Consider the following 13165-nt stretch of genomic DNA (forward strand, 5'->3'; position numbering starts at 1 on the left):
TGCTCTTCAGATTCTTTTTTGGTTTGTCTAATTTTACACTTGACTTGCCAGATTTTATGCTCTTTTCTATTTTTCTCCGTAGGATTTAACTTCCAATTTAAGGATGCCTTTTTTTGCCTCTAACTGCTTTTTTCACTTTGTTATTTAGCCATGGTGGCACCTTTTTGGTTCTCTTACTGTGTTTTTTTAATTTGGAGTATACATTTAAATTGAGCCTCTATTGTGGTGTTTTTTAAAAGTTTCCATGCAACTTGCAGGCATTTCAGTTTTGTGACAGTACCTTTTCATTTCCGTTTAACTAGCTTCCTCATTTTTGTGTGGTTCCCATTTCTTTAGTTAAATGCCACTGTGATGGGCTATTTTGGGATTCCCCACATCCACCCCATAAGGCTGATAAATTTATTTATAGCATCGTCATTATAACCGAGCGATTCAGTTATACTCACCCCTTGGACCACATTCTGTGTATCATTTAGGACTAAGTCAAGAATTGCTTCTCCCCTTGTGGGTCCCATGACTAGCTGCTCCAAGAAGCAGTCATTTATGAGGTGTTGAAACTTTAACTCTGCATCTCATCCTGAGGTGACGTACTCAGTCAATACAGGGATAGTTGAAACCCCCCATTATTACTGAGTTTTCTATTTTCATAGCCTATCTAATCTCACTGAACATTTCACAATCACCATCACCATCCTGGTGGTTGGCAGTATATTCCTACTGCTATAAATCCATTCTGTTGTAGTTACGAGTTCAAGGTACTAACTGCTACATCTTCTTCCCAAAAATGACTTATCTCCAACCCTCAGTTATTTTTGGATCATCTGTACCTTCAGCTTCCTCAATGAATGGCTTGAAGTCCTCAAATGTCCCTTCTTCCTCCTTTTTCTCATTAGATTATATAGAAACAAAATCTGAAAACAAATCTGCTCTACTGCCGTTAGAAAGCCAACCCTGTTCTATTTGCTGCATCTTTTGCAGATACAATACAATTTGTTCCATGTTTCATCATCTTACTCTTTCTATTTAATAGTCATCTATAAAAGAAATCACTAGATCTCTAGGTTTGAAATTAAATAAACCTCCCACTCCCTCCCCCTGCGCGCACACTCTCTCTCTCTCGTTATAACTAAGCACATTTAACCCATTCAGTTTGTAGCAGATTAGAAGACTGTTCATTATTTTAAGAATTAAAGATTCATTAGATTATTGTAATTCCATCAGATTCCTTTAAGCAATAAATAACCTTCAGAGGGATGCCATTTACAAAGACAGCTGAAAGGACAAAAATAAACTATACCATCCTACTTGTACTGTATGTAAAATAGATGTTTATGATATGGAGAGAGAGAGAGAGAGAGAGAGAATGTGTACACACACACACACACACTCATTTAGAGCTCTATATCCACAAGTGCTTTAAGTACACACAACTCAAAATAGATTTTACAAAAATATCCCAGTATTTTACAGATCCATGTATACAGTATTACTTAACAAGTTATTTCTGTCTTTACCAGCTGTTTTAAAAATGTATGAAATCTGACCTTGTGCCACTGCAGTGACTTTGTGATCACTGAGGAAAGATTATACTAAACTGCTGATTTGTTATTTGTGAGGGTAAAAAAACCCAAGCACTTGATCTTTAATTTCACTGAATAATTACTCTGATTTACAAGCCCTATGATTTCCCTGCCCAGAATCTTTAAAGAAACAGGTTTCAGAGTAGCAGCCGTGTTAGTCTATATCCGCAAAAAGAAGAACAGGAGGACTTGTGGCACCTTAGAGACTAACAAATTTATTAGAGCATAAGCTTTCGTGGACTACAGCCCACTTCAGCCCACTTCTTCGAAGAAGTGGGCTGTAGTCCACGAAAGCTTATGCTCTAATAAATTTGTTAGTCTCTAAGGTGCCACAAGTCCTCCTGTTCTTCTTTTTTTTAAAGAAACAGATCACTAAGGTTTCCTAAATAGCACACATTAGTAGTTCTTTGCTTGTATTCATTTTTAAGGTTTAATATTTTAACAAAAGAGTTAAACAACAATAGATACAATACCTGAAGAAGGTCACTGAGGTCAAGTAACATGTCTGTGAAAAAGTCAAGGAATATAAATGCATGTAAAATTTGACAATTTGTTTAGCAACTTTATAAAAGGAGAAATAAAATCATTTACATCTGGCAGTGCAGGAATATGGATTAAGTAGTCTGATCCCGCATTCCTGCTAAAGAATCACATTGGTTTCAGTTCCTGAGTAAGCCCTACCTACTCTCACTATGGGACACAAGGTGCCATTACAAACAAAGTTTATATATACGAAAAGTGTCTCTAAAAAAACCCAAGAAATCCTTTGAGGAATGAGCTGACTACATATACTGTATATTGTATTCTGGACATCATCAAGTGCTACAAAATAGAGACTTCATTTTTGAAAATCTAATTTGTCACTTTTTTCTATGCCAATTTAGGACCTGATCTCTCATTGTGCAGAAAAAAACCGTTGGAAAGGACTAGGAAACTCTTCTAATTTCAGGACATCTACACAGATGGGCAGCCCCTCTATGTTGTTGTATGAGCCCTCCCCCATAGGCAGAGCTCACTTAAGAGCCATGCTGCCATCAGTTCCTTGACTATACAGACCCTGCCTCCTCATCTCTGAGCAAGATACAAAATATATAACAGGAAACTAACTAATTTTGCTGGAATGTATATCCACTCACTCAGTCTGCTTCCACCCTGACATGCAAGGAGGACTTTCCATGGGAAAGGAATATGGATGCAGGAAGAGAATGTCATGTTGACACCACTCTTCTCCCTCTAACAGTTTAGGGTCAGTACATGGGAATTTTCATTCCTTTCATCCTCACACCATACAGTGGAGGGGAGTTTGGGCCCAAAATGTTAGTTTGAAAATACTAGTTGTATTAAGAATGACTACAGCAACTTAATGATTGTAATTTATTTAAGAAAAAAACCACACTGAGAATAAAACAGAAAGCTACTAGAGAGCATTTACTGAAGATTTTACTGAAACTGTTGAGTAAATGTACAAATGTTTACTATTCTTACAGTACTTAAATAAAAGAAAAGAAATAATAGCTGCAAAAACAAAGATAAAACACTATTCAGAACCACCAAAACAATAACCACAAGTCTACCAAAAACTCTATTTAATAACAGTTTCTTTATACAAATATTTTAAGAACTTTAATTTCCTTTGATAATTTTAGGCAATTTCATCCTAACAAGTGCCAAATGTTGTGTCTGCTTTAAAGACTTTGATTCTTTTACCAAGGCTGTTTTTTCCTTAATTACGTTTCTCTTTTAACTGAATAACAGACTAAATATGATCTTAGCTAGCTGGTTTTAGTTTAACTATTGTAAAACTGTTCTATTTTAGAGTAAACAAACAATTTCATAGAAAAAGCAACATGCATAACAAATCAATGACTATGGTAAAAACAACAACTGTAAATAAACTCACTATAGTTCAGTACATTGTAGTAATGTAGGTTTTAGCCTGTTTTTATAAAGTATATTAAACTAATACTGAATATTAGAGACACATGGGGGGTGAGGTCATATCTTTTATTGGCCAACTTCTGTTGGTGAGAAAGACAAGCTTCCAAGCTTACGCAAAGCTCTTCTTCAGTACAGACATTTTTCTATATAACATCCGCTTTTTTTTGCCCCCCGGGGGGGGCAAAGGGGGAGAATTCCGGTAACGATCAGTTTATGCATAAACATTTGTACCACTTACACCCAGCATATTAAAACTATACAGATTCAACATTCCATATTTGTTCTACAGGCATTTGCCAAATTCAATATAAAATTCTACACCTCTTATTGTGTTAATGTTCTTAGCACAAGCTAAGCTTCAATAATGTGGGAGAATAGTATGCCTGGGCATTCAATTAGCTAAGATCCCAGTAAGTCTCTGAACTAAAATCAGAAATTCACTATACAAAATACTCATATACAATTAGAAGTCAGCAAAATTCAAATCAGCCAAGAGACTGCTGACAGAAAAGACAGCTCTAATTTTTTGCAGTTTTTTTAGTGAAAGACAGAAGTCCAAGCAAAGCACTACTGAAATGTTCACAATTGGACTGGTGTAAGCAGGGAGAACATGAGAATGGCCATACTGGGTCAGACCAGAGGTCCATCAAACCCAATATCCTGTCTTCGGACAGTGCTAAGTTCCCCAGAGGGAATGAACAGACCAGGTAATCATCAAGTGATCCATCCCCTGTTGCCCATTCCCAGCTTCTGGCAAACAGAGGCTAGGGACACCATTCCCGACCATCCTAGCTAATAGCCACGGATGGACCTATCCTCCATCAATCAAAAAAAGGAAAACTGTAAAAAAAAATACTTGAAAAATGGAAGTGCAGAGAAGCCATAACCACCGACAACTCTTCAACATAGCCAGACTAGCATTTTACTCTTTCTTTGCCCCGCCCACCCCCACTCAGTAGACACAGAGCTGGTTTTAAAAGTTTTGCTGCCAAAGTAATCTTCCTGAGTGGAAGCTGCCTATCAATCCAAATTGTATGGTGATTTTGTTTGCAAACAGGAAGTAGGAAGAGACTCCAAAACTTGATTTATTTGGGACACAAATGTTTCAGATCGAAGCTTTCAAAAGTGACACATGGTTTTGAGTGCCTCAGTTACTGGGTGTCCAATTTGACACACCTTGGAGGGTCTAGTTGTCAAAGTGCTGAGCATCCATCCTATTAAAACCAGTCCCTTTATGGTGCCTCAGAAGTTGAATACCCCCAAAACTGAAGCACTTAAAATTACTAGCCATTCTTGATTATTTAGAGATAAAAGGCTATTGTTCAAATACACTAAACTACCTAGACTGCCTCTCCCCCTCAATATATCTACTTATAACTTACTCTAGTTTGAGATTTTATTTTGAATGTAAAATAAAAAATTAATCACAAGTTTCATTACTTTAAAAAAAACTTGTCCAGTACTAGAGAAAAATATTTAAAACACTGCATGCATTTAGAATACTTGATATATGTTGAGAAATTCACTTTCACTAGAGTGAGGCAATTTAGCACAATAATACAGCTGTTTTAATGCACTATCACTTTGCTCCTTGGTGAAGTTGGTTCAAGTGTTCACTGAAATTTAAGAAGAGATCACAGTAAAAAGGTAGAGTTCCTGGATCTCATATAAGTTAGCCTGCAGCAATCTCTCTCAGGCCTTGGCTACACTGGCGCTGTACAGCGCTGCAACTTGCTGCGCTCAGGGGTGTGAAAACACACACACACACCCCGAGCGCAGCAAGTGCAGTGCTGTAAAGTGCCAGTGTAATCAGCGCCTGCAGCACTGCACGCTCGCTCGCAGCGCTGCAAGCTAATCCCCTCGGAGAGGTGGAGTACTTACAGCGCTGCGAGAGCGCTCTCGCAGCGCTGGCGGCGCGACTACACTCGCGCTTCACAGCGCTGCCGCGGCAGCGCTGTGACTTGCCAAGTGTGGCCAAGGCCTCAGTGATTAGATGTGTGTTTGCCACAATGAAGGGAGAGGGAATGGGATATTTGAGTCATTCAGTTCCAATGGGTTGGCCTATGTTATGCATACTGTGAGAGCAATTATCGACAGGAAGTAGATGTAAAAACATGCTGTTGTTTTTAAGCTCATTTTTAGAGGGTGGAAAAGTTTGGGACTGTGAAATACAACTGAAAAAGCCAGATAATATGTTTTTAATAAACAATATAAATGTTTGCCTCGTTAAAGCTGACAGAAAACAATAGCACTTTCATGCAAGTACAAAGCTAGCACATGAAAAAGTTCTCAATAGGAAAGAAAGCTGTTAATAGCAGGGATACTCATAAAATAGAAGATAACTTGTGCCCTACCAAATTCCCAGCCAAAACGCATCACGAACAATGAAATCTGGGGTCCCCCCATGAAATCTGGTCTTTTGTGTGCTTTTCCCCATACTATACCAATTTCACAGGGGAGACCAAAGTTTCTCAAATTGGGGGTCCTGACCCAAAAGAGGGTTGCAGCAGGGTCGCAAGGTTATTTTAGAGAGGATTGTGGTATTGCCACCCTTACTTCTGTGCTGCCTTCAGAGCTGGGCAGCCGGACAGTGCCGGCTATTGATTGGGTGCCCAGCTCTGAAGGCATTGCCCCGCCAGCAGCAGCGCAGAAGTAAAGGTGGCAATACCATACAGGTAACATTTAATGTTAGCTTTTACCAGGAAGCAAGACTGCCATTTGGCAAAGTTATTTATAGACATACAATCAGGAATGATCACAGAAAATCTATTTTAAGGAAGAACCACTAAACATAATGCAGTCCACACACACACACAAAAATCCTAGTTAAAATGGTCCGACTAAATCTACAAAAGCCAGGAAACTTTCATGTAAATTATCTCATGCTATTGTATCTAAAGTCTTTTGCAGCACATTGCCCTCAGTGCTTATGCAATGTGAAAAATTAGGAACCATATATGATGGTAAGAACAGAGTTAGCGGTTTGTTACTTGAATTTTCTGGATTTTGTAAGTTTTTCTCAAAACATTAAGATTTTAATAATTTTTATTGGCATTTTTCTTTTTTTACACAGAACTGTATTTTTTAGTGTCAGATCCCTCAGTCGAGATTGCAACATATCTTACTGAAAGAATGAGGCATACCCTTAGGCCTTAGCCACACTAGCGCTGTACAGCACTGCAACTTGCTGCGCTCAGGGGTGTGAAAACGCCCCCCCGCCCCGAGCGCAGCGAGTGCAGCGCTGTAAAGTGCCAGTGTGATCAGCGCCTGCAGTGCTGCACGCTCGCTCACAGCGCTGCAAGCTATTCCCCTTCGAGAGGTGGAGTACTTAGAGCGCTGCGAGAGAGCTCTTGCAGTGCTGGCGGCGCGACTACACTCGTTGTATCTTAGGTTCTTTGAAAAGATGGGGAATATTTATTTTTACATACAGCAATAGCACAAATAGTTACATTAACACTATTTAACTCTGTAAAATGTAAATATGAAATCATTTATCATGAAACACTTCAGCATTGTGTTAATGCAAAAGAAAAAAGTTACACTGACTAGAAAAACTGGATGAAATGCAATAAACTAACAGAAAAATTGATGAAAACTAAACTGATTTCCCCCCCTCCCAAATTTCAATCAACATAGAAGATTATTATTTATATTAAGTTAGTGTCAAGAGGCATTGTGATAGGCACCGTACAAGCACAGTGTGGAGACAGTCCCTACCTTTAAGAGTTTCCAGTCTGAACAGGCATGACAGACCAAGGATGGGAGGGGATTAAGAAAGTCAGAGAGGTGAAGTGACCTGCCACAGGTAGTACAGCAATTTAGGGGCAGAGCTGGAACTAAAACCCAGATCCCTCAGCTTCCAGTTCAGGAAGCTACCTACCTGACAATACTGCCTTCCAGTATTTTAGGGTATCCGGTGAATTTCTAGTTGTGATTTGTTTGAATTAAAGCTCTGGTGCTTTACAAATTGTCAAATTTTAATTAGCTTTTAGTTAAAATTCACTGACAGCAATAATTGTCAAAATATACACATTCCCCTTCCCCCTTACACTAAACTGCAGGATTACAAAAATGCAACTTAATCCAAACAATTCAAAATATTTTTGGAAAATAACAGTTTTTTAAAGATTTAGCAAAGAGATTAGTCCTGACCCTGAAATTCTGGGAGGCAAGTTTTCAAATACAGCCTCCACATTTGCAATTTTCCATATGCAAAAAGGAAGTCTGCGCACAGGGGTTATCCTTGAGCATGAAAATCAACTTGATGGCTAACTACTCAACTTGTGAACATGAATGTCATTTGCACAAACCCTAACTTTATGTCTGTGTAGGCAAATGCCCATGAAAAACAGAACCTAATGGTTTTTAGTCTCCAATTAAAATCCTTTATTTCATATGGTTATATGCTGAAATGCTTAACTATTAAAGGGCAAAAAGCACCATTAAACAAACTCCTGTCTAGGTTAACCATTTAGCTGAAGTAATTCCACTGATCTCAACAGATTTGCTGCCAGCATTTTTTCCTAAATATATAATGAACATAAGAAAGACAAGGCAGGAAACACATTTCCTGAACAACATCCCTAATGATCTGGCATGTCTTCTGCTGGTGATCCTTGTTCACAACACTGCATCCTTTGTTTCAGTAATTAACATTAAGTTAGTAGAGTTAATTCAAAATTATACAAGCATTTAATTAGGCCCATTAAAAAGGCCCATTCCAGTCTGCATTAATACACCAGCCACCCAAATGTATGTGATGGGAATACACAAAACAACATACTAAAATTCAGACTTTACAAAGTTAATACTGTAAGCTTTTCTTAATCATCTTCACATTCATTCATCATTTAGGGTAAAATTTTCAAAGGACCCTAGTCCCGTTTGCTTTCAATGAGACTTCGGTACTTTGAAAACAATACCCTTAGAGAAGAAGTCATCAACAGACCAGAATCTAGAAGGCCTTACTCCTACTATCACGATAGTACAGACTATTATATAACACAGTCAATTCATACTACTGTTTACAAAACAACATATATTCCCTGTCCCAAAAAGCTTGTGTTTACCACAGATGAGAAAGTCCAACCAAAACAAAAGGCTGCAGTTCAGGAAAGGGAAAGAGGAAAAGTAATTGGTGAAAAAAACCAAGGAATTATTCCCAGGTCAGCTTTAAGGAGGGATATAAAAGAGGGGTTGGCAGACAAGTAGTGGGGCATTGTTCCACTCACAGGGAGCAGAAGTATGGAAGGAGTGAAGCCAAGGATGCAGGAGACACAAAAAGCAATACAGCATGAAGAGTGGGAGAAGTGTAAAGAGTGAGGGGGAAGGAGAAGGATGGGAGTTCAAACTTGTAAGCAGGTATGAAATTATGCAGTCTTCAAGGCGAGGATAAAAAATTTGCAAATAATGGGCAAAGGACAAGAAATTAATGAAGAGATTCAAGAAAGTGGTGAGAAAGACATGTGACGAGCCAGAAGAGCATTATAGCAGCAGAGTTCTCGATAGATTGGAGGAGAAAGAGGAAAAGGAAGTGAAGCAAAGAAGGGTCCCTTTCTCCCTGTACCCAAAGATTACACAAAAATTGTGAACCTGGGAAAAGGAAGGATGAGGGAGCTGTCAACAGTGGTAGAGAAGAAAGATGAGGAGGAAAGGTAAGAAGCTTGGGTGTGGAGGTTAATTATTTTGGGATGGCAGTGGGACATCTCAACAGATACTCTTGTTTGGAGGAAAGTTTCTGTTGTTGGGTGGCTACACTGCTATATATTTGCTCAGTAGTGTTTTAGTGCTATTAACTTGGAACTCAGTCTACACATATATGTACACAACATCAAACATATGTATGTGCATGTATTATCTATCTTCATAGAAATGTAGGCCTGGAAGGGACCTCTGAGGTCATCTAGACCAGCCCCCTGCACACCAAGACCATACCCAACAGGTGTTTGTCTAACTTGTTCTTTAAAACTTCCAATAAAGGGGATTCTACAACCTCCCTTAATAACCTGTTCCAATGCTTAACTAGCCTTACAGTTAGAAAGCTTCTCCTAATATCTAACCTCCCCTGCTGCAGATTAAGCCCATTTACTTCTCCATGTCCACTGAAGGTAGGACAAGAACAAGTGATCACCGTCCTCTTTATAACAGCCTTTAACATATCTGAAGATTTATCAGGTCCCCCTCAGTCGTCTTTTCTCAAGACTAAACATGCCCAGTTTTTTAACCTTTCCTCACAGGTCAGGTTTTCTAAATCTTTTATCATTTTGTTGCTCTCCTCTGGACTCTACAATTTGACACATTTTTCCTAAAGTGTGGCACCCAAAACTGAACACAATTCTCCAGCGCAGGCCTCACCAGTCCCAAATAGAATAGAACAATTATCCCGAGTCGAAATACACCCCAGAATATTAGCCATTTTCACAACTACATCTCATTGTTAGCTCATATTCAGTTTGTGACCCACTATAACCCCAGACCCTTTTCAGCAGTACTACTACATAGCCAGATGTTCCCTATTTTTAATTGTGCATTTGAGTTTTCCTTCCTAGTACTTTGCACTTGTTTTAGTGAATTTCATCTCGTTTATTCCAGACCATTTCTCTAATTTGTCAAGATCCTTTGAATTCATCTAGACCACATTCCCCTAGTTTGCTTATGAAAATGTCAGGTGGGGATGTGTTAAAAGCTTTACTAAAATCAATAATGCAACACTACAGAAATTTCCCCATACTGGAGGCCTCATTCCCAAAAATGACAGTGTCACTGAAGAAATTTATGTCATTTTTGTTATTGCTAGATTGATGGCTTTGTGGTGATTTTTGTTGGACAAAACAACATTCAAAATTGAGATTTTCCTGTATTAAAAGGCCCATAGTGATTGCATCAACAAATTTCCAGAGTCTAGCACAATGAGAAGATGAAAATTGTCAGTCACCCTGTTACAAGCATCTCTATATTAAATGCATGTATGTACATACATCTCTATCCTGATATAACGCTGTCCTCGGGAGCCAAAAAAATCTTACCGCGTTATAGCGGTATATGGCGTTATACGTGAAACTGTGTTATATCAAACTTGCTTTGATCCGCGGGAGTGCACAGCCCTGCCCCCCCGGAGCACTGCTTTATCGTGTTATATCCAAATTCGTGTTATATCAGGTTGCATTATATCTGGTTAGAGATGTATAAGCACACACCTTTTTAATTATTTGAATTTGGTAATTGTCAAGAAGTGCCAAAAGGAAGTCCTTTATCCAGAGGATGGGTAGTAGAAGGGCACAACATTCCACCAACATATTTCAAATTGACCTGAAGATCCCATCTCCTGGGGTAAGAGTTTAGTCTCCATGTTCAATCAAATCTGAGAAACCTCTGTTGAGATTGAAACTGCCAACCAGAGTGGTTTGAATAACATGGCCAACAACACTCCACTAGAAGCTGGAATGATCAACCCTTTCAATACAGGTAACCAAACTTTTAGTTACCACTCTCTTCTGTCATAATCAAAACAGGTGTTCTGGTTAAAGGCTCCATTATAACAATACCAATCCCACAATTATCTATCATTCTTTCTTATGGAAATAGCATGGTGCTGAAAAGTTGGTGGCTTAAAAACTGTATATTAGCAACACTCATAACTTAATACAATATGCCATTTTTACCCTTGTTGAGATTTTCAAAGCAGCCCAAAGGATTTAGTCATATCTTTCATCAAAATTCACGCATGTGTGGCTAAATTCCTGCACTGCTTAGAAAATCTCAGCCCATGCCCAACGGTTCAGAAGTGCTTACACTAAATATAAAATTTTATTCTACGCAAGAACAGTCATATTCTGCACTAATGCATGAAAATTAACTGTGACATTCCCTCACTTACTATAGTGTCACAACTCCCCCAGCTTCATACATTCAAGGCGTTCAGTGTCATCAACTATTTGGAGTAAAACTTTACAACAGCTACTAAAACCAAGTGTGATGTACCGAGGTAGCAAAAGTAATTCAAACATAACGAAAGCATGAGAAAAATTCCCAAGAACCTTTGTTGGCAATACCTGTAATAATACCCTTTGAAAAAAAATGAGGATGTCCATTAATGTTTTAGAAACAATTGATGTTCATTAAGAAAATGAATGTGAAAGCATTGCTCCTGGTGACCACATAATTAGTGTCTAATGCCACATCTATCTTTTTGCAGAAATGTACCGAAATTAGTTAATATATTTATAAAAATATTAAGATGTGCATGTGCAAAATATACATAGTAAAATATATACAGAGTATATATATTTCACACACACACAGGCATACATATTAATATTTTTATTTTATTACTTTATATAGTTATATTATCTATATTGAAAATACATTATGGTGCATGAGTTTGTTGTGCTCACATTACTCACAAATGGCAAAATCACAAGTGGAAGTTAAAGGTGATCTCAAATGTGTGCTACTAAGATCTTTACCATGCTGAAGCATAATGTATTTTGAATATGCCATGTGTTATAGAGAAAATGTTAGGAATATTTTAGAGAGAGGACTTGTTTGGTTTTTTTTTTTTAAATGTATTTGATTATTTTTTTTATCTTTTGCCTTTTAAGCCATGTGTTTTAATTACCATGAGTCCAACTGCACAGGTCTGAAAGAAACTAAAAAGAAACTCTATAATAGTCCATGTGGTTATAATGTCATGTAACTCAGTACAGAATTTTGCCCAGTTGTCGAAAAAAATGCAAGGCTGGGTCAAGAGCAACACCGCAAATGGAAGAAATCCACACTGTATGTGGGACCTCTCATTTAAAGTAAATCAGTCCTAGTTTTTACCCCCAGTTATCCAAAATGCCTGACTAAGAAGGCAGTGTAACAAACTTTAATTTCTTTATTCGGTGGTGGACTGAATTCAATTTTGCTCCTATTTGTTCTACAATGACCAGTGTTTGAAAAGATTCAGAGTGTTAATTTCAGATGCTACCACATTTATCAGTGACTCATCTTCAGGGAACTATTCTGAAATGAGTAATGGAATGCCACTCATTGTTTTATTACAAGAGTGTGTACACATCCCACTGAAAATATAAAAGCTTTCATTAAGTAATTTGTTGCAATTCTTTTACGCTTGTCACAGACTTTACTATTCTGTTGATATTATTGTCAATATTTACTAAACTTCAATGGGAAAGCACAAAGCATTCCAATATAATGCAGCATGGCATCGGTTGGTGAACAGCACAATAAAATCTACTTGCAAATAGTATTTGTCAAGTTTTTAAAGAGCAACAGCTTCCATTAAATGGTTTTAATCAAGATGGAAGATAAAGACTATCTTCTTGAAGTGTCATTTTAAACTTTTATCCCTAAATTATCTTTTTTAATCCTCTAAAGATGTCAAACACTTATGTCTCTCTTACAGCACAGAAACAGCTGTTTCACAATCAGTTTTTAAGGCGCTGTAAACTTACCTCAGCTGCTGAAATTCTTCATGAGAAAAATCAGGAACAATGTACATATCTGCCACTGTGGAAATAAAGCTGCCAGTGATAAGTGGGAAAGATCTAGTCAGGCACCTTTTACAGTGTTGCAGTACTTTTATTGTGACCAGGTACTGTAATTTCAAATAGCTCTCTAAAGTACACTGATTGCAATCTGTT

The 13165-nt window shown here is 37.9% G+C and overlaps 1 protein-coding gene across 4 annotated transcripts in view; it reads right to left on the minus strand.

Annotated features, from left to right (window-relative positions):
* BRF1 (BRF1 RNA polymerase III transcription initiation factor subunit) overlaps positions 1-13165 on the minus strand; it is a 231097-nt gene that overhangs the window by 151918 nt on the left and 66014 nt on the right. For 2 of the 4 annotated variants that reach the window (XR_010600800.1, XM_005285854.4), the window contains exon 4: positions 2054-2085. The exons of the other annotated variants lie outside the window; for them this stretch is intronic. Coding sequence is in view for 1 of the 2 variants with exons in the window: in XM_005285854.4 (XP_005285911.1) it covers positions 2054-2085 (32 nt within the window). In the remaining variant the exon portion in view is untranslated. The remainder of the gene's footprint in view (positions 1-2053; positions 2086-13165) is intronic. 4 annotated transcript variants of the gene reach the window in all.

This window comes from Chrysemys picta, chromosome 4 (assembly GCF_011386835.1).
Source record: "Chrysemys picta bellii isolate R12L10 chromosome 4, ASM1138683v2, whole genome shotgun sequence".
Classification (NCBI taxonomy): Eukaryota; Metazoa; Chordata; order Testudines; family Emydidae; genus Chrysemys; species Chrysemys picta.